The sequence below is a fragment of the Sander lucioperca genome, chromosome 10 (genome assembly GCF_008315115.2).
Source record: "Sander lucioperca isolate FBNREF2018 chromosome 10, SLUC_FBN_1.2, whole genome shotgun sequence".
In the NCBI taxonomy this organism is placed as follows: domain Eukaryota; kingdom Metazoa; phylum Chordata; class Actinopteri; order Perciformes; family Percidae; genus Sander; species Sander lucioperca.
The window spans coordinates 38,615,030-38,642,786 of NC_050182.1; the positions used below are offsets into that span (position 1 = coordinate 38,615,030).

The 27,757-nt window shown below is 44.6% G+C and overlaps 2 protein-coding genes across 4 annotated transcripts in view; one reads left to right on the forward strand and one right to left on the reverse strand.

Moving 5' to 3' along the window:
• gask1a (golgi associated kinase 1A) overlaps window positions 1-160 on the forward strand; it is a 22,059-nt gene extending 21,899 nt beyond the window's left edge. For both annotated transcript variants that reach the window (XM_031322825.2, XM_036006585.1), the window contains one exon: window positions 1-160. This exon is cut by the window's left edge and continues 1,144 nt beyond it. The gene's annotated coding sequence lies outside the window, so the exon portion shown is untranslated.
• Window positions 161-7,614: 7,454 nt separating this feature from the next.
• On the reverse strand, window positions 7,615-26,914 carry pomgnt2 (protein O-linked mannose N-acetylglucosaminyltransferase 2 (beta 1,4-)). 2 transcript variants are annotated; one of them, XR_004109005.2, is made up of 3 exons: window positions 26,696-26,914; window positions 9,807-12,810; window positions 7,615-7,660 (listed from the first exon to the last, which is right to left on the reverse strand). XR_004109005.2 is itself a non-coding variant. In XM_031322830.2 (2 exons), exon 2 carries the CDS (start codon window positions 12,723-12,725, stop codon window positions 10,923-10,925), a length of 1,803 nt encoding a protein of 600 aa, XP_031178690.1. In that variant the 5' UTR covers window positions 12,726-12,810; window positions 26,696-26,832; the 3' UTR covers window positions 9,743-10,922. The 2 variants fall into 2 exon arrangements, 1 of the variants encoding a protein (XP_031178690.1); XM_031322830.2 differs by lacking the exon at window positions 7,615-7,660 and having other exon boundaries at window positions 9,743-12,810; window positions 26,696-26,832.
• Window positions 26,915-27,757: the final 843 nt, after the last annotated feature.

Genomic DNA, 27,757 nt, shown 5'->3' on the forward strand with positions numbered 1-27,757 from the left:
AAAAACTTTCTCTATCGTGTTACTAAAATGTAGCACTTGAAGCAGTTTAGCATGTTATAAATTGTATGTATTTGCATGATTTTTGAAATTTGTCAGTAGCACTACGGTTAAATGGTTGAAAGTGGCTTTGGATGAAAACGTATACGTAATGTAATGTTTACTCGTTGGTGAAGCTAAGGTTTTTATTATCCTATTTCCTTGGTACCATCAGCTTGTTATGTTTGCTTCTAATGTTATGGTGTGTTGAATGTGTCACACAGTAGTGTGAGGTCCTGTTTTACCAGCAAAAAAGTGTTTCCACTGTTAAAAAAAAATAGAGTTCCACAGAAGGATTCTTCAATAATTTATTTAAAATAAAACAGGTTACTTCTGCACAGCATAAAAAGTGCTAAAAACAAAACTGTCCTCCAGCCTGTCACACCTGTGATTCTTTTCCTTTGTCCTCCTCCGCTACACCTGTCTCACATCAGCCTTAGACAAGCACAGCATACTATCCTGTGGCCAATCCTGAGCTGGGGAGGGGGTGTGGTCCAGCCAATCACAGCTGCTTCTCGTCACCTTGATTCCTAGTCCAACAAACAATTACGAAAACACAGCAAAGCCACCAAACCATGCAAATACTAACTGTTAAAACATCTACCAATGAAACCAAATGCAAAATACACACACTGCTAAATCTCAAACTGGAAAATTAACTAAAACATGCAATGTTGGGATCAAAATGAAAAGCTGCATAAAGTCACATTCTGACAAATGTGTTCAGAATATGGACTCATCAGCTCATGTCTTCTCAAGTATCACCCTGGCCGGTGCTGATTCATGTTCAAATGAATTCTACAAATGTCTGCCAACTTTAGCAAACTTGAGTATAAAGCCAGAAGGAATGCTGGTATAATGTGTTGTAATGACAGTAGTAGTGGTCATAGATTCTGAGCTGCTCATTTCTACATGTGTTATGTATCCTAGCTGGAATAGTTCATTAGCTCTGTGTGATATCTGTCGAGCTGGACGGACTGCCAGTAGTAAAACACATTAGATTCCGGCACTAAAGACTCTTTCTGTGAGAGAAAGGACCCTGATATATCCATGTAATTGTAAGACACATGATGCTTTTGAGGAGAATGATTCAAACGGGACCATGCTCGCGACCCGTAACATCTACACTATAGCCGCTTTCCGACCAGAGGGATTTTTGCAGTTCCTAGAACATAACGTTCCTAGAACCCTTTTTTTCTCATGTTCCGACTGGACCAATTTGGGGATTATTAAGTTCCTCTTGACTGCAGTTCCTGTAACTCTTTCAGCTCCTACTTCAGGGCAGGGTCTTTTCCCTTTTCCACATAGTGGTGGTTAGATGGCTGTGATATAATAACAAAAGGTCAGTTCCTATACTTGGCCAGTGTGAATGCAAATGGCAAAACCGGTTCTTATAATAATCAATAACAGATTTTGCTTCATTGGAGGAGTCTTTATGATGAACTTGAGCTAGAGCGAAAAAGACAAAGCAGCTGTCCTGCTGCAGGAGGAAGACAGGGCAAGCCCAAAGTGATGGGCTCATAATGGATCTATAATTATTATCGATTAGGTCATTCATCAATCAATAATACATTTATAAAGTCTTTACAGAGGAAGCTTTATTAGAGATTAGTGATTAGTGATGCAGACATGTGCAGTATTCCATCAATGTGCACACAGGACACAGGGATGGTGCTCTGGAAACAGAATCATATGGAGCTGGAGGTGAACAGTGTGTTTGTCCTGTCCAAAGTGTCTCATTCATGCTAATTGTTTGATTATCTGCACCAAAGGAAATGTCCCTTAAGCTCTGTCTCTCCAAATATGTTTATGTCTTTCATTCAGTGTCTCCTCACAGACGGGAAATGTGAGACAAATTATTCCCCCGCTCCTCCTCAGCCAAGTGCTGATTTTTTTCCAAACAATTTAGTGGAAAGAAGCAGGCTCTAGCTTTTTTTTTATTTTAATATTGTACAGAGAGCTAGCAGCTCATCCACTGATTGGTTTGGATGTCTGGTTTTATGAGATAAGCTTTTCTGCTTTTGATCGAAGGATTAAAAATGTCTGTCAGCAAACAGCTTCTGGACCAGATCCTGGAAGCCTTGTGATGAAAATGGACCATATACGTATATATATACATCATTTAAAAAATATTTTTTCAAAGTGACTGTCCTTGCACAGCAGTGTACAGAAGCAAAATATGAAAGAAAAGGGATGCCTTACCCGCTCTGAATTCAAATTCCCCTTGTAGCTTTATGGATTAATGACATTTCTATGGCTCCCTTCATCACTGAATAAATGGCTCTAATGAGAAATGGTTCAATGTGTGATCCTGTCTTTATCCCCACTTGATCTCTTTTTCACTCTTTAATGTAAAACCACCAAAAGCAAGCTTGCCGCCACAGGTTTTAGATTGCAGTCATCTCTCTGCTTTTATTGAACACATTTCTGGTCCAGCTCATTAAGCTCATCTGGATTCTATTGGACTCACTGTGTTCATACAGATATTATAAAGCCTGCTCTGCTAAAGGACAGCGGTTCCAAACAGCAGGCTTTGGATTGTAAATCTAGAAATCAAAGCAACCAATATTAGAAGGAATGTTTGAAAAGTAGATGATACAATAACAGAGAAACAGATTCGAACAAACGACAAAAGAAGAAAGAACATGAATTGGCTGACGTGGAGCTCAGGAAACCCAGAGAGGCAGAGAGAGACACCAGGCTTATGTTACACCCCCCTCTCAAACGTTTGACTGGACAATAAAATAAAAATAAACATAACTTTTAAATTACATTTCTTTTAAATATATTTATAAATACAGTATTAGCACTGCTCATATTTTCCATACACAAGTATAACACTTCATCACACCCTGCACTTGCCTTCAGGGGTGCCTGTCTCCACGTACTTATGGCGTAGGGTGCCTGTCTCCAAGTACCTAAGGCGTAGGGTGCCTGTCTCCAAGTACCTAAGGCGTAGGGTGCCTGTCCACGTACTTATGGCGTAGGGTGCCTGTCTCCACGTACCTAAGGCGTAGGGTGCCTGTCCACGTACTTATGGCGTAGGGTGCCTGTCTCCACATACCTAAGGCGTAGGGTGCCTGTCCATGTACCTAAGGTGTAGGGTGCCTGTCCACGTACCTAAGGTGTAGGGTGCCTGTCCACGTACCTAAGGCGTAAGGTGCCTGTCCACGTACCTAAGGCGTAGGGTGCCTGTCCATGTGCCTAAGGCTTAGGGTGCCTGTCCACGTACCTAAGGCGTAGGGTGCCTGTCCACGTACCTAAGGCGTAAGGTGCCTGTCCACGTACCTAAGGCGTAGGGTGTCTGTCCACGTACCTAAGGCGTAGGGTGCCTGTCCACGTACCTAAGGCGTAAAGTGCCTGTCCATGTACCTAAGGCGTAAGGTGCCTGTCCACGTACCTAAGGAGTAGGGTGCTTGTCTCCACGTACCTAAGGTGTAGAGTGCCTGTCCACGTACCTAAGGCGTAGGGTGCCTGTCTCCACGTACCTAAGGAGCAGGGTGCCTGTCTCCACGTACCTAAGGAGCAGGGTGCCTGTCCATGTACCTAAGGCGTAGGGTGCCTGTCCACGTACCTAAGGAGTAGGGTGCCTGTCTCCACGTACCTAAGGCGTAGGGTGCCTGTCCACGTAAGTAAGGTGTAGGGTGCCTGTCCACCTACCTAAGGCGTAGGGTGCCTGTCCACGTACCTAAGGAGTAGGGTGCCTGTCTCCATGTACCTACGGCGTAGGGTGCCTGTCTCCATGTACCTACCCAGGTCCTAAAATATTCAAGCAGAACAGAAGTGCTTTCAATAGTTAGTGAAATATTCATGGCTGCCTGACGGCTGGGCTAAGCTGTTGTATATTAATATTAAACTTCAGATCACTTAATGTCCTATACATTTTCAACACTCATTTCTAGGACTATATTATATTATTCATTTCCTCATTTTTAGATTTATTAACCATCAGCATGGTGTTTATAGCTGGATTTATTACCAGGCTTCTCAAGGAAAACGAGTGTGTGTGTGTGTGTGTGTGTGTGTGTGTGTGTGTGTGTGTGTGTGTGTGTGTGTGTGTGTGTGTGTGTGTTGTACACCACCTCATACCTCCCCGGGCTCAGAGGGTAAATGGAGAGATGGATGGGAGAAAGAGCAGAGAAAAAGGAAATGGGAGAATTACATGAGATAGAAGTGGTGGCTTCAGGAGAAACCACGAGAAGCCAGCAGACAAAGAGAAAAAAGAGCAGGAAGAAAAGGAGGAGCAGAGCAGTGGAGAGCTGATGCACCAGAGGCTGAGAGCTGTCTCATTAACCACACTGAACACACACACACAAGTACACTGCCACAGCAATAATGATCTGTGTGTTCTCTGTGGAAATGATGCGAATGAGAAACTGTCTCTATCTGCCTGCGTGATGATCCAATCAGATTCAAACTGAAAACACTCACCGTGTTTTCTTGCAGCTCCGGTGTTGAAGTGGGCTCCAGCAGGCTCACCTGAACAATCGAGTGACATGCCTGTCTCTTATATCCAAGGATTGTAATTCAGGAGTAGCACTGTGTCTTCTCCCCCAACAAATAGCACGAGGAATAGTTGGATTAGATTCATTCAAACACTGATCCTGTCTCTCACCACCTGGAAAGTGAAAGATATTGCTGGAGCTACACAGCTGAGGAACTTTGATACATTTAATACATATTCATGTGCTAATGAAAGGGTTTATGCTAATGAGGCAGCCAGTGGCACCGGCAGAAATTTTCTAACATCAACTCTCCACCCTCCCTGCCCTCCACACTGCCCCACACAGCCCAATCCCCCACACTCACCTTAACCTCTTAACGTGGATCAAAGTGAGTGTGTGTATGTGTGTGTGTGATGAGAGAAGAAAGGCTCAGCGCTGACTTCAAACACACCCTGATGACCCCCCCCCCCCCCCACCCTCACAGCAGTGTCTGAATAAAAACCTTTCTCAAAGAATCCACCTGAAACTCCTCCACATACAGCAGGTCTCTGCTGTCAGCTCAGAGAGTTCAGGCTGGACGTGTAGCGATGATGTGCACGTGTGTAGCGATGATGTGCACGTGTGTAGCGATGATGTGAACAAGCCATCCAGCGGTGAGAACACAGAGCAGCATCAGCAGGTTTAATCAACAGCTGCTCTGCTCTTATGTGAGGTGTTTTTTATTTCACTTTTATTTTTAAAAGTAAGTCATTAAGAACAGGTTCTTATTTGCAATGGCAGCCTGACAAGTGGCAAAGCCACTTAGGGAAAGGGAAAGAGGGCTAGAAGATGAAATACATTAGAAATACATACAGTTTAAATGACATCAAATACAATTTAAAATACAACACAGACAGCAGTAAACACGGTAGCAGCCCCTCCCTCATTAACTATTTAGCTATTTTGTTAATAAATGTATCTATAAATGTAGACATTTATTCTCACTAGGTTTTCTTTATTTTCTTGAAGTTCCTACATCAATTAACAAAGACAGTTGATTGGTTTGGATGAATGTTAATTACTGAATGATGTACAACCAGGGCTTTAAATTAACTTTTTTTTAATCACCAGCCAACATGGCTAGCACATTTTTAATAACTTAATTACTTAATTTCATCGATACTGCGCGCTGGACACGTAACCAACGGTTGTACGACACATCACGACATGGTGTTCATGGGAAATGTAGTATTAGTAGCACAAGCAGTGTTGCCAGATAAAGATACGTTTCCAAGCCAAACGCACACAAAACCGCCCAAATTTCTTGGCGGAAAACAGGCCAAACTGGCAACATTTCTGCAGCCAGCCGATTCAAACAAAGTGGTTAGTAACTTTACAGTGTTATCCGCCAAAGTTAATTTTTACCGGCATTTGGCGGGTTGGCGGGTGTTAATTTAAAGCCCTGTGTACAACCCATGGACCTGAAACTGGAAACGGGGGTGCATTGAACACCCTGCTGTGAGCGCTCTGCCTTTTTATTACCACGAGTTTACAGACACGTCTCTGCTGATTGGGTATCAGTACGTAAATGAGAGACACACCCATCAAACAGAGAAAACCAAACTCAAAGCAGTCGCACACCGTTCAGAGGAAACATGTCGTTCAACCAGGAAACCGTAGCAAAACTGTGCACACCATTCAGAGATTGAACGTGCGCCAGATTACAGACCTGCGTAATGACCTGATTGGCCAGTTTGAACTGGAGAGGCGGGCTCTAATCCTATATGTAGAATGTGACGGTCATTTTATGGTTGAAGAGCAGCACCAGAAAAGTTTGAGCGGTATAAAGAGGAGTTCCCTCTGTGTTTTTTTTTTTTTTTTTTAAATAAAAGTCTTCCTGCCAGCGTGATGCTACGCACACCTCACCTTACAACTTCTTAGTGAAAGGTCCACCAACACAAAGCAGACGCTGAATCTGGTGTTTTGTATATATATTTTTCTAGTTGTCCTGTTACATGATGATATTGTGTTTGATTACTGCGGATTGATTCACTGCTGAATATTGTCTGAACAATCACTACTGGCTACTGGCCAAACATTTTATACTTGCCATAGTCTATATCCACGACCGACAGCGACACGACAGCCGCAGGAAGTTCCGCCGGATGTCCGTCCCCTTCCTCTTTCTTTGTGTTGGCGTTCTAAACTCTGGTGGATTTCTGTGGACTATGGTTAACTGCTCCTCAGATCTCTGCAGGGTAAATCCAGACAGCTAGCTAGACTATCTGTCCAGTCTGAGTTTTCTGTTGCACGACTAAAACTACTTTTGAACGTACACGTTCCACCAAAACAAGTTCCTTCTCGAGGCTATTTTGCAGCGGCACCGTGGCTCCGTCCGGAGCGTAGCGCCGCCCAAGAAGATTGTGATTGGTTTAAAGAAATGCCAATAAACCAGAGCACCTTTTTCTCCCATCCAGGAATGCTGTGTGGACTAGCCAGACCTTCCTCTGGCAATGCAAAACTATACTTGCCTTGATGAAGGCCTCAACGGCCGAAAGGTGTTGCCTTGTGTTAATGATTTAGCCAAGAAATATAATAAAGGGTTTTTAAACCGTACCCTCCAGAGTTCCTCAGCGTCCTTAAACCCTTGTACACTTGGATCCCCAGGCTGAAGAGCAGCCCTCCATGCAGAGCAGACTGCATTGTAAAAGGTGATTTGATTTAGTGGTTCAGTTCTTTACCTTCTTGAATGTAAATCAGCAGAGGTGACTGATAAGAGAAACTTAGAAATGTACAGAGACCCCCCCCCTCCCCCCGGGGATTAAATGTCTTGGTGAATTACACGTGTTGTATATTCAGTTGACAGATTAAATATGATCCCTTTGATGACACATCGCTGTGCACTGTCTAAACCTTTTGCAAAGAATATTCAGTTTTTGTTTGTTTCTGTGTAGTATATTATAGGAGAACTGAAAGAATACAAATAATTCACAACCTGTCACAGCTTTTTTGTGCTAATGCAACACTGATGGAGGGAGGGGGGGTGATTTCATGTCATGATGATAAATCTACTGAGGGGAGTTATTCAAATCAACTCCTGCAAAGCAGAGGAGGAACATGAAGACACGCCGTTATTCCTGCTGGCTTTAAAAACAACAACAACACACACACACACACACACACACACACATACACAGAGTCTGTGTGGCCAGCTGCACCTGTCAGGTGGCATCTTGTCTCTGTGGTTAAACTGGCAGAAAACAGCCGTGGGAACAAAGAGCACCATGGGAACCGGAGAGAGGATCATCATGGCTGTGCTGCTGTAATGAGTCTCTGGATGATTTAAAGTTTAAGCTGCTCTTCATCAGAGGAGGAAAACTCAAACTAACTGAAAACATAAATCTCACTATTGTGTGACTTATTGTCCACACAAATGTTATAGGTCCAATGCGTGGGAATTTCTCCCATCTAGCGTTGAGGTCATACATCGTAATCAACTCTCTCGCACCACGCAGTTCAAAGTACGTATTACAGCTACGGTAGCCTTCACTCTTTTTTCTGATGACGCCGGTCTCTTGCTCTTTTCAATATCCTTTTTCTTTTTCTGTTCCTGAAATTAGGATTTTTAATACGTGTGGTCCTCCATGTTTCCTTCTTCAAACTTGCCGGGGCCGGGAAGCTACGATACCCATTAGCAGCATTAGCAGCACCTGTGAGTTTATCATGTGACAGCGAAAACGCGAAAGGTGGAGCAGTATGTCCTGTATGTCCCTTACCGCCTAACGTAGTTCAAGATGAAGCATGAATATGGAGCGTCTACCCCAGTTCATGCGAAAAGCCAAAAGCCAAAAAGAATACTTGGAATTGATGGTGAAGGTAAATATTCATGAAAAAGGACAAGTTTGTGAACGGGCAACACAGATTTTGATAATGAACAACTAAACACGTTACACACTGGACCTTTAACTTCACCACCTCAGATAAAGTCCCAGCCTCTCCCTCAGATAGATTTGGTTTCCCTGAGAACTGTTTGCCACTTTATTGTATTCCTTTAAGCTTAGTCATACAACCTGGACACACTAAATATCCTGGCTGGTTTCTAATTATGATTTATCTAATCAATGATACCAGAAATGTCCTTTCTTTGTGGAAAGATGAACGAGACTGTGCATTGTGTTTTCTCTTATGGATCAATATATAGTCTTGGGTTAAGCATTGTAAAATTGTGTTATTGACAGAAACTGCTGAGACCGAACAGATACTGTAAGAAATAAGCTTCTTTATTCAATCACAGTTACTGGAAAAGAAACTCCAACTATTTGCTAATGTAGAAAAGGTTTCACTGAGCACATACTGAGGTGGGACAGCGGCACGCACAAATCTAGCCAACAATACAAACACATCACGTCCTGCACACACAACAATGGCAATCTCTTAAAACGTGCATCAGCAACAGAACTGCATTCAGAACTTTAGAAGAAAATATCAGTGAACAAAGGTGGCGAGCAGTCAAACAAAGAGGGCAATGTAATGCTCATAGATATGAAGTACAATGGCACAATATCACACAACATGTTGGCAGGGCCGGCGATTGCTATAGGCGAACTAGGTGATTGCCTAGAGCGTCAAATGTGTTGGGGGCGCCGTGTCGCCCTTAGGTAACTTCTCATTAATAATAGAATTAGAATGACAAGTGAAATAAAACGTTTATTAAACATGATCATCCTAGGGCGCCCCCTCAGCCACACGTTTACTTGTCAACCTGATTATTAGATTGGATTGATGATTATTGTCGATCATTTCCTAACTGGGGGTAAACTTCAAACTAATGATTTAGTTTGAAGTTCCCGTGGCGTGACGTTTCCAGTCTATGGGTCAGACTCAAACACACGGAGCTCTGAAGCAGACCTGTGCGTCGTGGCGCAAAACTCAATCTCGCCTAGGGCAACCAAAGGGCCACAGCCGGCCCGCATGTTGGGAGCAGTTTTTAAAGGTGCTCTAAGCGATGTTACGCGTTTTTTAGGCTACAACATTTTTTGTCACATACAGCAAACATCTCCTCCCTATCTGCTAGCTGCCTGTCCCCTGAACACACTGTAAAAAACGCAGTCTCTGTAGACAGCCCAGGCTCCACAAACACCAACAAAACCAAACTGTGCCAACCTGCACCACCAAACATAACAAACAGTGTTCCAGCGTTGCAGCCAAGAGGAGGGAGGGGCGAGCTAGCCTCCGTTTTGTTTGACAATACTTCGAACGTCAACAAGAAGTGACGTCACACAACATCACTTAGAGCACCTTTAACTCAAGGCTCCATCTCTTGCTACAGCACATATTCACACACACCAACCAACAAGCAGCACTTTCTTAGAAACAGCCAGCTTCACGTCTGTTTCAATCTCAACATTCTTCTTAACAGCTGAAAAACCTCGGAGAAAAATAAGACACATTGCTGGGAATTTCATTTTAGTTAATCCTACGCAGCAACAGGCCTTCTTATCATAATGGAAATGCAGTAAAATCTGACTGTCTACTAATTATAGCCTGGCGTACTCAATTCACTCTCCACTCAAATTATAATAGTTATGGTTGTAATTAGTGCCAATTAGAGAGAAATCTTTTATTTACGCAGTAAAACTGATTATTTGCGGCTGGGCACTGTGGAAACACAAACACTTGGAAGAGAACAGTTTGAAGATCTTTCATCACAAAATGCTCCCACCTATGTCAGAAACATTGATTACTGTGGCATTCATGAAAACTCTTGCTTGACAGTTCTCTTACACCAATCCTTTACAATGTCTTTAGAGACTAGATTTAAAACTGTATAAATCTGAGCCAACATTAGAAGTGTGAAAGATGTAGAACATGAAAAAGTAATAGGCTGTGAATGATGGAAAATGTTGCTTTGGTTTTGGCTAGGTTCGGCAGATAATGGTGTATGGAATCAGACAGCTGGTAGGTAAACTAAGCCACACAGGTATCACGCACACAGGAGACACTGGATAAGTCAGAAAACATTACAAATCTTGCTAGTCTAAAATCTTTTTATGATCTTCACAGGAAAGCTATATTGCATACTGTAAAAGGTAAAGAACCAGTGTTTGGACTTATATGTAAAAAACATGTTATATATTATTTGCACATAAATAAATCTGCTGATTTAAGTTCTGGTATTTTCAGTAGAGCACTTTCACTTCTTTCATAGGTACAGGAAATACACTTTCCATTCATTAACGGCCGATGCCGTTGAGTTCTGACCCTGGGGTTCAGTCTTTTGCAGTTCTAGCAGAAGTATCTATGTTGTCTGTGTTGGCCAAGGAAACAGTGCTGGGCAAGAGTTCAGCAGCCTGCTCTAGGACTGGACGGATATGACAAATAACTGGACAAACTGTAAGCGAACACTCCACTCCACTGTTCCAACTGATAGTCTAGAACAAGCTTTGTGTAGAAGTGTTTGGGTTAGGTCCTGCACATCAGAACATCTGCGAAGGGGCCCAGGAGGTTCTTGTTGAAGATGCACCTGACCCACACCAGGTAGGTGGTGAAGGGCTTAATGTTCTCTGAAAAGGTGTAGTTCTGCTGGGGGAGGATGTAAGGCATGTAGGTGTTCTCTCCCTGCTCCTGGATCCACACCTCGTACTTCACCTCTCTCACCTTCAGGTACTTCAGATTCCACGGGATCTGCCAGGAGACGGTGAGTTTAGCCTCGTTAGGGGTTTGGACTAAGGTCTGACACTGGGCTTCTCTGACCCGGCCTGGGTGGACTGTGCTGGTCGACTTTGACTTCTTCACGCTGGGCTTTGTCTTCATGCCCTCTTTGAGGACTTCCACAAAGGAAGGGATGTCCACCAAAGTGTCCTGGTAGATCCGGTAGAGCCACTCTGGGTTGCGGCAGCACAGGTGCCGGGGGACATCTTTACTCGCCAGTATTCGCTCTCGCTCCTCCTTCTCCAAGTGGGCGATGCCCCCTTGTTCCCAGGGTCGGTCTGGGTGGGTGATGGTGTTCTCCTCCTTGGTGTTCCTCCAGGAGACGTAGTGAAGGTCCATGCCTGGGAGGGTGGCTAGGGTTTTATATGGGGTGTACTGCTCTGGGTTCACTGCAAAAGGGAACAGCTCCACCACGGCAGCTCCTCTGGGAAGGAAGAGAGAGGTGATCAGCTGAGCCCCATGCATACTGACCAACATGGAAGCCCTGCTGATCACCTGGACGATACCGGGGAAAGACTGTTCCTCCAGGGACACTGTCACAACTCTCATCTGGAACTCCTGGGCCAGCGCCATGATTAGCTCCGCTTCATTCACGATCAGCCTTGTTGCTGAACGACTAAACACAACTATGTATTCAGCCTTTTTCTCTTTATCATCTTCAGCATTCCCTCCATCCTTCTTCATTTCCTCCCCCCTTGTGATGTTCATTTTCTCCATTAGAGCCCTGGCAAACTGCCGGATCTCATTTCCGGAGACCAACATGTTGGCTTTGGGCCCCTGGGGTTGAACAAAACCGTACTGGTACCAGGTGGTCATCTTGGACAGGCCAACGTAAGATTTAGTAAAACACATGAGCTTGCCAAAGTTCCTCAGCTGTTCTTTGAGCAGCGGCTGCTTGCTGCTGAGAAGTCTGTAGAGGTCAAAGTGTGGGCCTTCAGCCCAGCCCTCCATAAAAACCAAGCGCGCCTCATCATCCAAGTCGGAATACTGTTTCATAGTGTAGAAGGCTGGGATCAGGTCATCATGGAACACATGCATTAGGTTGTCTGGATTAAACCGGTTAAGGATTAGTGTCACATCTGGTACGAACACAGGCTTGGGCATGAACTTTAAAGCAGCCACTGGGAGCTCTAAAAAGTTAAAGTACTGGGTGTTGTGGTCCTCTACTGAGGACAGGTCCAGCAGGGCAGGTTGGAAGCGCCTCGACCCCAGGTTGGGCAACATGACAGAGGAGTTGGAGTGGAAGAACACAAACTCCTCTGCCTCCGAGCAGTAGCAGAGGTAGTCAAAGCGGCAGATGCGGTCGGTGTGCATCTTGCCGGTGCAGACCATGCGGGTGCCGTGCTCCTGAAGGGCCTGCAGGGCAACATGGTAGTCGATGTGGGCCTGCGAAAGCTCCTGGGACTGCCGTGTCATGTGCAGCTCTTCCTCCAGCAGGGCAGCGTGCTCACTCAGCTTGGAATACTTCCAAAGCAGAGCTGCGACTACGGAGACCAGCAGCCCGTTGAGAAGCGCGCCCACGCTCATCCTGCAGCCGGCCGCTGTAGTCCGCATCACTGCTGCTGCAGAGCCTCCTCTCCGCTCCCACTGGCCTCCAACCTCAGAGGGAGGCGACGAGACATCCGCCACCAGACAACAACTTGGGAAAGGGAGAAGAGGGTGGAGCAGGGGGGTGACCACAGGGGGAAAGGGGGAGGATAGGGCAGGGTAGGTGAGGAGAAAGAAAAACATATGGTTGAGAACAAATTAATTATTAAGCCAAACTAAAACCACAACTAAAAGTCTTTAAAGGAGATAATACAGCTTTCAGGTTCATACTTGTATTTTGTGATTCTACTAGAACATGTTTACATGCTATAATGTTACTGGCCATGGATGCTGCTCCTGTATTCCCCCTCTGTCTGAGATGCTCTGCTGGAGCGTCTGTCTCTTTAAGCCCCCTCCAGATAAAAGCCCAGTCTGCTCTGATTGGTCAGCATTTCCGGATCTCCGGAATCTCTGCTGTCGCTGAAGCACTGCAGTGTTTTACAATTGCACGTTACTGTACACTGCTATATATACTAATGCTTTTTTATTTTTTTTATTTTAGCCTGCATGCACGTTTTTGTAACCTAAAACAGAGCAGCTTATATTGGAGAGCAACAAGTTGGCGGACTGCCCTCTCTGCTCTCTGTCTGCTCAGCTGCTAGCCTGCAGAGCCTCTGCTATGCCCTGCCTTCGGCACACCTTTTTTTCTTTTCTTTTTTTTACTTTATTGATAATAGAGCTTTTTCTTTGTCTGTGAAATAGATCAAAGGAGATGAGTGAAAGCAGTGCGACCATAAATGACAGCAAAACGCAGTTATGACTCACGTTGAGCTGCAATGGAAACACTGTGCTGCAACAAATGTAAGGATTAAGCCGATGCTTTTTTCGGGGGTGATGCCCTTCACTTTACCGGCAGTTTTGATTACTTTACTCCACAGCGCTGTGGAGTAACATTAAGGTCCGGCACCGCAAGACTGACTGACAACAGATGGCGCCACCGTGTCTTGAGAAGCTTGTTTTATTGATCACGTTTAACTCACTTTACATTGCCTTTGCTATCTATCCTCTCACTTTTCCTAACTTAGTAGTGTACGCCCCGTTACCGCTCGCTCTCCCTCAAACACAGGCACGGACATCACTCACTCACACACCTGCCATTCTCGCTCTAACTTACGTTACTCCTGAACGGGGAGGGGGGGTTGCGGTTAACCGCCACATCGCGGTGATACGTTGCTTCTTCACCGCGAAGAGAAAAAAAACATACCGTCACACCCTAACGTAAACTCTGCAGCGTGTCTGCCTGGAGCAGATGACCATATATAGAAAGCCGACTCCGTATGAAGTGATCATATGGTTCACACGGAGCCAAGAGAAGAACAAACTGCTGAAATCGTAGGGTTCACAACAGTGGGAAATCTGAGGTTTTGGCTCAATTTCTTTTAAATTTGTTTACCTCATTATTTGAAGCTTTGGCTACGTTAAGATGTCTTTAACAATGCCAGATGTCTTAACATCTGGCATTGTTACATTACAGTTACATTATAGATATGACAGAAAAAAAGATAATAGGTCACCTTTAATATTGTAGTAATTACCTTATCACCAGTGCAGAAGAAAAGAAAAGAGCACTGGTATAATTACTAAATCAATAGTCAAGCCTACAGTATAATGCTGCAGTGCTCTTTATATAAGCGACACCATGCAGTGATTCATGAACGCTCTCACCTTTGGGAGTAGTGGGTATTTACCTTGGGAAACAAATGAGACATTTTCCTAACCTTACATCCCCTGTCACCCTCCCTGGATATGTCAAGACAAATTAAACTGTGAGGAGGCACAGAGAACAACTCTACTCATCTGCATACTGAGGGAACAAGTGAGTCATTGAGAGAGTCAAAATCAAAGCAACAGTTAACTGCCAGCAGCTGGCTGCAAACACCAGCCAACTAGAATGCTAAATACCCATCTAAGGGCTAGATTAACCTACGGCAAAGGTTCCACATACATTCATTACTGCTATTTTACTCTTCGCTCACTTTTTCAACATGCACCAACACACAGCTGCGGGGAGGCAAAGGGACCAGGAGAGTGACTTATTCCCTCTCTGAAACTAAACTAAATCGTGCGCACACACACACACGCACACGCACACACACACACACACACACACACAGTGCGTGGCACTATCTTGTCATTGACATAATGCATTCCCTAGCCCCTTACCCTAACCTTAACCATCACAACTAAATGCCTAACCTTAACCCTTCCCCTCACCCTAACCATAACCTAATTCTAACCCTAATCCTAAAACCAAGTCTTAACCCTCAAACAGCCCTTTAAACTTGTGGGGTCCAGCATTTTGGCCCCACAAAGCTGTCCGGACCCCACAAGTATACTGTATTCCCGGTTTTTGGACCCCACGAATATAATTAAACAAGAACACACACACTCCTCGCTTAACATGCACCAACACACAGCTACGGGGAGGGAAAAGGACCAGGAGAGTGACTCTTTCCCTCTCTGAAACTAAACCACACACACACACACACACACACACACACACACACACACACACACACACACACACACACACACACACACACACACACACACACACACACACACACACACACACACACACACACACACACACACACACACACACACGACAGTGAAGGATGTAGGAAGTAGAGATGAACGAAACGCTGACACAAGCCGAGACCGGCCACATGTGGGTAAACTCCTTCTCCTCTTTCTGTCGGACTCTCTCTTGGGTCAGTAGGATTAATAACTCGCTGAACTTCTATTATTGCTCTGGCTTTGTCCTAATGCTTCCTTTTGTCATGTTCACTGCTTCATTCTATTCTCAGTTACTGTCTAAAGGCTTTTACACACCGGGGGTGTGACATATAAACACAGGTAGGGCTGGGTATCGTTTAAAAATGTTCGATACCGCTACTGATGCCAATACCGTGACGTTGATACCGGTGCCTAAACAATACTTTTTTTCAATACCAATTTCATAAAACAAAAAGAAACATTACACATTACGGCACAAATCTTATTATTTATTTTTCTGCTCCTACTACGTGAGCCCCGTCTTTTTGCGTAACAGAGTTTCTTCACAGCCAATCACAAGCATTATTAGATCCTGGTAGAAACATGCTGCATGCTTATTGGCTCCCTGACGCTGATGAGATTTACTCCTTACTGTAGGTATTGAAATTGGGTATTGAATGACGAGGCATTTTTCGATACTCGATACTAAAGGAGACAATTCGGTCGGTGTCTAAAAAGTATTGAATTTGGTACTCAGCCCTGCAGCGATGCACATTTACCACAGTTCAATAAAAGGTTTGAAATTGGTGCAGACCAGCTACCGGCGATGACCCAGAGCAGCATCTGGCAGTAGGGCTGTTCCCTCTTGGTCGATTAGTTGACTAATCGGTCGTTTTGGTCTTAGTCAACTTAGATTTCTTTAGTCGATTAGTCATGTTGTATGCTTTTTTCATGCTGAATGACTTATTTCCAAGAAACGTACGAGCACATCTCTGGTAAACACAAGAATTAAAGTGGTGCTTTTGCATGACTCTTTGCGGAGAAACTCAGATTTACAGATCTGTCGATTAAATCAACTAATCGATTAGTCGATACAATTGAATGAGTGTTAGTCGACTAAGAATTTCTTCAATCGAGCACAGCCCTATCTGGCAGTCTGAGGTCAGTAGCCATAACTACTGTAAGCTGTTTTATTGAGTTTCCTTTAAGCCAAATGGTCTGAGTGAATCGGAGTTCACTCTGGTAAACAGTTACGCAGTGTATACGTCTCAGGCTTTTATTGTGAAAGGTAAGAAAGGAAGGAGTGGATCTGGTATCTGCTGCCTTTGTTGAAAGGAGTCATAAAGATTGCCATCTTGGTTTGGACTACTGCGTCCGTGTTGTTGTGTTATAATCCCCATTAACACGTTGTGATTGGTTGATGCCTTTATTCACGGTGCGAAAGCTCAGAAAATCAACCTTGTTATGTAAAAACATGTCATCTTTTTTTGCTGCATAACATTCTGAGTTCTGCATTGAAGTATGACAAAAACAACCGTGGCACTCTCTCTCTCGTTCCGCTCTTCCTCCGGTTTCTTGCGTGCTGCCTCCGTTCTGCAGAGCACAGCAGAGTCCCTGGGCTATTTCTGTCATCCCAACAAGTACAATATGTCACTGGCAACAGGGTCACTCTTTGTGATGAAATTCAGTGAATGCATACGGGCACAATATGCACAATTCACAAAGCAGCTGCTCCACAGAAGAGAGGACAATGTCAACTGAAACAACATGGCATCATGACTTTGCGTAAACATACACGCCACTTTCCTAAAGCCAAGTGGCGTGTTATCTGTACGCATTTTGAGCTATCCGCGTGTGTCTACGCTGTATACAGAGGATGTAAACATACTTATCACGAGAACGTGCCGTGCTATCGCGAGAACGTCACACGCGTGGTTGGGTTTAGGGAAAGAACATTGGGAAAGGCTTTAGTAAAACTAAAAAATGACAAAAACACGACGGTGACCAACATCACACGCTTAGGGAAACAATAAACGGTTGGGTTTAGGAAAAGAACATTGGGGAAGGCTTTATTAAAAAAAGAAAAAAACGGTTGATAAACGCCACACGCGGGACGTGTTCCCGGCTCTCCTGGGTGAAAGTCCTGTGTTTTACCCATCCACCACCCCAAACAACCTCTGTCCTTTCATACCACTCGCTACGGCGATAATTCACATGTAATGTAGGTCAATGGAGGCCAAACAGCATTGATAAACACGCTAAAAAAACGATTACGCGTCTTGATAACACGCAAAAACGGCATACCAATTGGCACTTAATGAGATCAGTCTGACTGAAAAAACAAGTCTTAAAATGCATACAAAGTTAATAAGTCTCACAGCTGAACACTGAAATATCCAACTAGCTATTCTCTACTTAAGGATGTAAACGACAATAATACTTGACAGTGATCAAATCCACAGAGCACTTTGCATCTTACTATACTACCAGCTATCTTTACAATGTGAACTGAATGTTGGGGAAGCTGTTGGACAAGTTAAAAGAGCCTGTTAAAAGGTGCAAAAGCACACCACTTTCATGGTCTGTGATGAGGGTAAAAAGATCATACGTTACATCATACATACATACAAGGAAGGACTGAAACCATAACACTGTTAAAATAGTTCTAAACTATTTGATTTTTTAGAATTTACTGACTATTCGAAGATTCGAAAATCATGACCCATCCCAATATGTTTCAACAGGGATAAATCTTTTTATCTACTGCGTGAGCCGTCTCTGTGTAACGTAGTTGTTCCTGCGTGCCTCTACAATGTGCAACGTTAAACAGCCAATCACAGACATTATGAGATCTTGGTAGAAGCAGTAGAATTGTGTATTGAATGACGAGGCATTTTTCCATTCTCGATACTAAGGAGGCAATTCGGTCGGTGCCAAAAGCCCCTGACACACTAACCCGACGGCCGACCGCTGGCAGAAACGACTGATCGGTCGGCTCCCCAAGGTCCAAAAAGTGCCTCAGAACACACCGACGCGACGCCGACTTGAACAGCAGGCAGTGCTAATCTGTATTGTTGCCCAAAAGATGAAAACCAGCAGCTGATTGGACAAACGCGTCACGTGGGTCTGGTGCTCCCGGACTTTTCAACCAGGCATCATGGCGGCTTGTTCAGAATACGATCTCATATTGGACTAAAATAGTTCACCGAAACGTGTTTCTGAAAACATTTTAAGTGAGAAATAGGCCGTGCAGTTTCTGAATCTGTCTTCATTTCAGATCGACAAAGGTCAGTTTAAAAGATTTTTGTCAGATTTTGAGAGGCTTAGTCACGCTCATCCTGCTTGTCATTTCCGGGTCAGCACTCCACCAATCAGATTGGTCATGGAGTCCGACTGCCCGCCCTCTGACGCAACATGTCAATGAAGGCCGACGGCTCCTCTGACTGACGACGGCACGGAACACACAAAACAGACTCGAGTCACTGACCTCGCCAGACTGTCCGCCAGCCGATTATCAGGTTGGTGTGTCACGACCTTAAAAGTATTGAATTCAGTACCCAGCCCTATAGGTGATTCACCTTGAACTCACCTGTGGTGAGTCACAGGTGCCTGACATCTATAGAGCCCTCATTCACCCAGTTTAAACAGAGAAAAGTACTCATTCTGCAGTTTCGTGTCACTGCGTTTACCACACTGAGCATGGAGAAAAGAAAAGAAAATCAGAGAATTGTCTGAGGAGGACAGACAGAAGATCGTAGCCAAACTTGGATAATCTCAAGGCTCCAAGTCCATCTCCAGAGATGATGGTCCCATGTCCATTGTTAACAGGTTTAAGGCCCGTGGTACTGTAGCCAATCTCCTTCGAAGAGGACGCAAGACCAAAGCTGACCAAGGTTGCAGCGAAGGATTGTTCAAAGAAAGGACCTTGGACAACTGCAAAACAGATTCAAGCTGACTGAATCCGATCATCGGTTCCAAATTTAACACGCGCAAGTTTTGGTTTCTGTAGCGACCACCGTACCTCAAGGCTTGTTGTGTTGCAGCCATGGAGCGCAGTAAGCGGCGCTCTAGTGTGGCTTTATTTTTAGAGATGCACTGATTACAACTTTCTAGGCCGATTCCGATTTCCAATTTTCTTTGAGTTAGGCCAGCCGATACCGATTTTAGCCGATTCCGATTTCATTTTTTCTAACCACTTTACAGCACACACAAATATTTATTTTCTATCTTTTCTTTAATAGAACATTTTGCACAGAACATAGAACATTTTTTGAACAGATAATGGATCACTATAAAATAGAACTATATAAATTACTCTTGGTGTGGGAAATTCACACACATCTAAAGTGCAATGTTAGAACCATTTCCTTCTTTTCACATCCAATATCCAACTAAAAAAATTTGATTTGGGTTTTTGGTGTCGTTCCTCCACGCCCTACTTTCTCCTTGCAGGTGTTGCATATTGCAAACTTGTTATCTTCTGCACACACGCTGAAGAATTTCCAAACAGCTGACATGTTGCAGGTTAATTCACCACGTTCCTACATGTGCGAGCGGGTACGCGCCACACACGGCGGAAAAGTTGAGAGAAAGGAAAAAGAGACTGTGCTGTCACGTCTGTGTGTGTGTGCGTCCTTGAGAACGGTAACTCGTATAACTTATGTTGTCAGTTAATTGTAACGTTGACCGGCATGAAATCGGCATATGTCAGACTGACCTGCCAGTCGCCAGTCATAGCCGAGCACGTGAAAACCGGCCAAATCCGGTCACCGGCCGGTCTATCGGTGCATCTCTATATATTTTACATTGAAAAAGCCCGGTAAAACTGTAAATCACAATTGAATCAAAACAAAATGTTCCTCTTATCTGTGAAATAGGCACGTGACCCATTTCAACTCCACCCCTCAAAGAATCGGAATCGATAAGAACCGGAGTCAAAATGAAGAATTGGAATTGAAATCAAAATTGTTCAAATCAAAACGATGCCCAAATCTAATGATGAATCAATTATTAAAATGGGTATACACGTTCATTTTCTGTCCATTGACTAATAAATGAGTTTACTCATCATGACTGCAGCTCTATGCTGGACCTGGGTTTGAGAGATGGAGACAACAAACCCTCTTTTTTCTATCTCTTGTGTTTTTGTGGCCACCTCATTAGCATGCCAGGTCCAGACAGAGCAGGCACACAGCTGCATGCAGCGGGCTATGTTGTTGTGCTCTCAGCATGGCTTTACCTAGCCCAAACTGTCGGCCAGTCCATGGAGGTCCACAGCTAAGCCTCTGAAATGACTGGGAAAACCGCCTCCAGTCAGATAGGACACAAAAGGGATATATTGGTTAGCTATTGTTACATAAGAAATCATGTGTTGGTCCAGAACAAGAATAGGAAATTAATCTGGATAAGGAGAAACTCCAGTGCACTTTAAATTCTAAAGAGAAAGCAATGCAGCTCATAAAGACCACCAGGAAAAGATTTGTCTACACTCTGCATAATGTCGTTTCCAGTGGATGTGAATATATACTGGAGTGTCACCTTGATGCTGACGCAGCAGCCAAACTAAAGTGAAATGAAGTGTGAAGAGGAGGCTGCCTAATGGCAGGGGCAGGGGTTAGGGTTACGCCACTCCTTGGGAATCCTCTCCCTGCACACTGGCTTCCACAGGGACGCATGGCCATGCCCTCCGCAATTTGTCCGAGCCAAGCTTTGAAATGTCAAAGCCATGACAGCGCACAACCCCCTCATCTGCATCAGCACATGGACAGGCTCCAGACAAAGAGCTGCACAACACCGGGCTTAAAACACACAGAAACCGGAGGAAGCTAAAGCAAGCCTGTCTCTGTGTGTGTGTGTGTGTGTGTGTGTGTGTGTGTGTGTGTGTGTGTGTGTGTGCGTGCGTGCGTGCGTGCGTGCGTGCGTGCGTGCGTGCGTGTTTGGTCAGCAGTGCGAAGGAGCGAGCAGAGAAAAATGTTCAGATCAGGAAAAGGTCACAGCAATTCTAAAAATAATCAAATATTAGATGGGATCCATCTCCTGAGCTATTCTAACACTAGGGAATGGTCTCATCTCCATATTCTATTTCTGAGTATGCATGTTATTAAGTAAGCCACTGTAAGTCCAGATCTCTGGTGGGTGATGGCGCAGTGAATATGACCCATGCCTTTGGTGTGGGAGATCTGGGTTCAATTCCCACTGAGAAACATTAAACAAAGTGTCCCTGAGCAAGACACTTAACCCATAGTTGTGGCCTCTGACATATATAGCAATTGTAAGTCGCTTTGGATAAAAGCGTCAGCTAAATGACATGTAATGTAATCTCTCTAGTCACAGTAACAGAAATCGGCTGCAGCCATCTTGGTTGTTTTCCAAAATGCCTCCCTGGTGCTCCTCCTACTAAGCTAGGTTTATCCTCCTCACTGCAGGTCCCTGGTGCAAGGGTGCGCCAGCAAAAAAGGACGCCATCACATATTTTGCGCAAAGTGCAAGTTGTCAGTCATCGTCCAAAACCCGCCCCATATGAGATAAATAGTTGTGATTGGCCTGACCCGGGTCTGGTGGGCTGGAAATCTGTCTGAACGGGAGTAGGATTTACCCGTTACCCTCCTGATGTGGCAGCGCCATTCTTCCCCCAAACGCCGGGAACGCACCGGTTCACAAAGCGATCCTTCTCCTCTCCACTCTACAGAACGGATCTCTCTTTCTCTCTCTCTCTCTCTTTCTCCGAGCGACGCCGACACTGAAGCTCCGGCTTTCCCAATGTTACTGGTTAGCATGTGTGGTTGCTGTGGAGACGATAAGCAGCCCAGTGGTGTGGTGGAGAGTCTACACTGGAGAGTCTAATGCATGTTAATGAGAATGGTGGAAAGCCAAAGCCACGGAGGAGTGGCGGTGCATTCGGCCCCGGGTGTTCATCCCTCCCAGTCCATTCTCTTTGGAGATACTCTTCCCTCCTCCTCTACATTCCTTCTCCTATGGACTGCCCTGACATGCCTCTTCAAAAGAGAAATAAAAATGAAGAGCATTAACTGTAGCCTATCGCTTAAGTCCTTTTTCTTCCTTCCTCCACCTGCTTTTCTTTCCCTTCGGCCACTCGACTGCCGATCTCCTCTGGCCTTGATGATGTGTCCTTATTCGCTGTCATCCTTATTCCTGGACCCAATGTGGCCTGTCAGCTCGGATCAAGCAGCTCGGTGCTCAGTGTGGCACTGGGGAGAACGAATGGCCCAGCAGCCATAATCTGGCTGTACAAAGACAAGTCTCATACCCTCTCTCTCACTGTGCAACACACACACACACACACACACACACACACACACACACACACACACACACACACACACACACACACACACACACACACACACACACACACACACACACTATAGTGCAATGCCAGTCTGGGGGTGAAATATAGGCTGTCTGCTTCATAATGTCTGCCAGTGAGTGTCCGAAAAAAGCCCCTGGTCTGTGTGAGACACACGGCGTGTCCGTCTACTCACCTGTTCTGAACAGAGACTGATTAGCCGCCTGACTGATAGCCTGCTACTAAATAACATGTCCGTCCTTCTCTGTATCGTTCGCTAACAGTGAGCCGCTGTGCCTGGTGAAACACAGCAGATATGAGGCCGAGACTGCCCACCACATTATGCCGTCTCTTCTCCCGAGACACAAAGAAAACGGAGGCTGATGTGGACGATCTGCACACCTTGTGTGCGTTTGTGTGTGACAGACAGAAAAAGAGGAACAAAGTGAGAAGGACATCAGGCAATATTCCAGAAGGAGACAGAAATAGAAGGGAGGATCGGAAGGATGTCCGTCTTGTTAGAATCTGTGTATGACACAGTGTCAGGGACAGAAGCGTCCCCTGGTGTATCACTACCCTTATTCCAGAATGGATGTGGACACAGGGCTGTTGATCAAACACAGACTCCATGGACATGTATTACTCTGATGACACATGGAGCTGTTGGAGCTAATGCTAGCTTCACAAGATGAGCTGCTTCACAGCTCTGAATCTCGGACAATTCCGGTGCAAAACGAACCTAGTGGTTAATAACAGATGTGTACCCACTCCGTCGTTCTCTGGGACATGTTTTCATGCTAATTGAATGTGTTTGTAGCTTGAAAGAAGCTAGCGCGGACAGCTGATTAGCTTACAACGCTACAAATCGCTATTTATACCATTAAAAAGGCTCAAAATATCACCACACTTCAACAATAGCATATTGAGGGTCCCTAAATGTTAACCGAAGCATTGAGAACTTTATAAATGTACAGACAGTTTATTGAAAAGATAATTTAGGAAGACTGTAGCTCCCAAGATGGCGGCCGCCTGTATACGAGAACGTGACTCTTTATAATCTTTTTTAAATAAACTGTCTGTACACTAACAAAGTTCTCAATGCTTCAGTTGAGGGTTCAGCTAAACGTAACGCCTCCAGCATGAGTTTAAAGGTGCAGTAGGTAAGCCTTATAAAACTAACTTTCTCTCATATTTGCTGAAACTGACCCTATGTTCCAGTAGAACTACATGAAGCAGGTCATTTAAAATAAATCCAGCTCCTCTGGCTCCACCTACAGCCTGTAGTGAGATATGCAAAAATCCACCGCTCCCTGTTCAGATGCACCAATCAGGGCCAGGGGGGGGGGGGTGTCTAACTGCATGTCAATCACTGCTCATGCACACATTCATTCTCCCTTGTGGGTGGAGGGTCTTAAGAGACCGTTTTGGGCTTTAGCAGAAAGGGGGGAGGGACTGAGAAGTTGTCGATGTTCAAATTTTTTGGCTAGGTCCTGGATCTTCTCAATCCTACCTACAGCACCTTTAAATCCACCTTCAGGAAGACAGGAACTTCAGAGAGTTGGGACGGCACAATCACATCGTGGTTAAACTGTGCTGCCCGCTTAATTGTCTCCTCAATTGAGTGTTCATTAAATGCTCCTGTGTAAGTCATTAGTCTCCCGAACCTTCTGAACGTATGTGAATGAGTTGTGTTGCTCCTGAGTTTTTCCTTAACACTAAGAGAGCTGACACACCAAGCCATCGGCCATTGGACAGTCTGGTGAGGTCAATGACTCGATTCTGTTCGGTGTGTTCCGTGCCGTCGACCGTCCGAGGGGCTGTCGGCTTTATTTTGGCCGACCCAACATGCTCAGTCGGAGACAGGGCAGTGTGTTTTGAGGCATTTTTTTGGACCTCTGGGACCCAACTGATCAGTCCGACTGCCTTTTCTGCCGACGGTCGGCCGTCTGGTTGGTGTGTAAACACCTTAAGACAGTTTGGCTGCACAGCATGCTAGTCAGCTTTGAGGAGGATCAAATGAAGTACCACAAAGACAATTATTGCCACCTTTATGGGTGAATCTGAAAAGAGAGCTTCTTATCTAGACAAAGCCTCTGGCAGCGGTGTGGTGTTCTCCTTGTTCCTGATGCCTCGGGCAGGATAAATATTTATTTATATATATATATATATATATATATATATATATATATATATATATATATAAAACAAAGTCAGTAAGAAACCGGAATCTTTAGACGGAGCAAGTGGATTATTACTTTCACACTAATTCATAACGGGTTATTCCGTTAACTTACATGCGGTTTGACTTTCATTGAAAAAAGCCTGAACTAGACTTGAGGGTAGCCTGCATACAGTAGGCCTGATGCTGCAGTGAGACCGTCTGCTCTCCTTTATCCCAGGAGGTGAAGTCAACCAGACGTACATTTGCCAAACCGAGCACTTAGTCGTCATCCTGGAATTCTTTCCCCAGTAAAGTGAAAACATACCGTTTGAAAACCCTTCAGATTAAACATAAAGCTCCTCTCTGCGGTCCGAGTCGGTTTTCCAGTACAGCATCTTTTTCGCCTAATTGTGGGGCCAGAGGTGGCTCATTGCTGCCCCCCGAGGTCTGAGGGCCACTATGGGCCCTTCACACTTTGACTAGTGATACAAAGGGGAGATTTATGTTTTATCAGATTTTCGGTGTTTTCAAACTGCTTTTTTTTTTTGGTTTACAATAAAGAATAACTGGGTTATTTTGCAAATGTACATCTGGGTAACTTGAGCACAGTCACTCCCCACAGTGTTTCTATGTCTCCCACTCAGTGGATGAGACAGTCCCAAACAGGGCTAACAGACGTCCAACAGCCCAAAACACTCACACGCACCAGAGTCAGAACCAAACAAGAAAACAATGGAACTAGACATCAATTTCAAACTCAGGAAATCAAACAACGGGGTCACGTTATGCATATAAACAGACAGAGCCAGCCTTAGATCATCTAATCAGATCCACCTCTTTTAGTCCCGTACTGGGGTCACTGTGTCAGGAATCCTGCTGAGCACGGTCTGACTCACTGGACTGAAGATTTCAGGTGCATGCACAGCAGCTTGGACATCTCTCTGCAGAGGCGTTTATGTGCACCTTTGCAGTGGAATATACTGTACATGATGCATAATCTGTTTTCTAACAAAGCACTGGAGCCCACACTGAGTGGGAGTACGTCTGCTGTGACACAACTCTGCTCAGCACTTATGGGATGTGGAAATAAATGAATACCAGTGATATTAGAAACAAAAATGCAGACATTTAAGACTAAAGAGTATTCACAGAGGGTGATCTAAACTCATCTGTGTGCACAGGTCAGCACTTCAGTTTTGTGGAAAGAAAGGCTTTAAATGAATGAACTACTCCAAAAAGATCCTAAGTACGACGGGGTCTGCAACACCAGACCTTTCACACGTCGAAGAGGGCAGGGAAAACTTAAGAAACTGACAAATGAAATCAAAATTGCACACGGTGATGTAATTAACATGAGACATTTCACATTTACTTACAGCAACTACTTCCTAAAGTGAGCCAGTGCAGCCAATCCATGTGCTGAATGCAGCATATTAGAAACAACAGGATACAGAGGCTAATTATGACTCTTCAACAGTCAATAATAATTCTGGGATCAACAACTACATGTGGTCAACATCAGTATTAACTGAAATATTGTCACTTCAGGTTGTTTTATAACAAACTCCAGGGACTGGATGAAAAAGTGTCTATGGTGGTATTTTCATATATATATATATATATATATATATATATATATATATATATATATATATATATATATATATATATATATATAGCTCCCTGCCTGCTCAGTCACACTGAGGAAGGATCATTGTTCTTAAACCCTCACCTTCTATAACCTTCCCATCATCACGTTACTGTCACACACCGGGAGCAGCTGCATCACGCAAACTCATTCTAGTCCTTTTTTATTTCTGGATAAGAATTTAACTGCATGTTAAAGCAGAGATCCAAAGAATACAGTTGCTATTATCAAACTGAAGAAAGGATTATCACATCGATACATATAGCCTATAGCTCCGTCTGCCCGCCCAACACAGCCCATCATCCTCTGTCCGATCATCTTACCGTGGCTCTTGGTGAAACGTTGCCTCGCAGCAGACAGGTTGGGTTGACGTTAGCGTTAGCTCTCCTCCTGCAGCGCCACAGACGATGCTGAGCGGCGGGCGACACAAGCCATGCAGCGGACACAGAAGCAGAGCAGAGGCGACACTGGCAGCACACCAGCGGAGGCTCCCCTCGGCGCGGCTCTTCTCAGCGCGGCTCCTCTCTCAGGGCTCTTCTCAGCGCGGCTCCTCTCTCGGCTCCCCTCGGTGCGGCTCTTCTCGGCGCTGCTGTTTACGGGGACGGGATATAGCCTAGCTGCGAACCGGCAGAGAGACGGAACAGCTGCCGCCGGATACCGTCCACTCTGCTGGTAGGCTCCAGTCTCCGCCTACCGCCGAGGAAAATCCCGCGCTCAGATCTCGCGATGACACTCACCCCTTTAATTGGCACATGTATATGCTATTGATAATTATATGCATATTTACCTGATACAGGCGAAGTACTGAGATCAGTTCCACAAAGTAGAACTCTTCATTTACAATGACATGTCAGCTAGCATGTTGTTATCAGCTGAATGTTGAAGCTCTCTGTAGGCCTACACACAAAATAAAAATGTCATAGCAATGATCAAACTTATACCATAACGTAGGTGAATTATGACCTTTTCCTGAAGCAAACATGCATCACATTAAAACATAAATACATATATTAGACCCCGAATGCACTGTGATCAGTAAGCTGATCATTTAGGGAAAACAACATAAAACATTTTCTAGATTTTTAGATGTCCTCCATCAACCATACTCCTGTGAATAACCACCAGAGAAGCAAGCTGAAAGTCCTATACTGTATAATGAGAGCAGCGTGCACGGTGACACATCAAACACAGGGCAACACTCCCATCTGGAGTTCAGAAGAAGAAAAGCAAGCAGCACTGCATGTGGTGAGGATGACATCATAAGTCTGCATGAATATTAACAAAGGCATCAGCTCAGGTCACACTGTGGTTAGACCCCAACACCTACAGATGGAAGGAGAGAAACAACATAAAGTGTGTTGATAAAGTAGACTGGTCCACGGCAA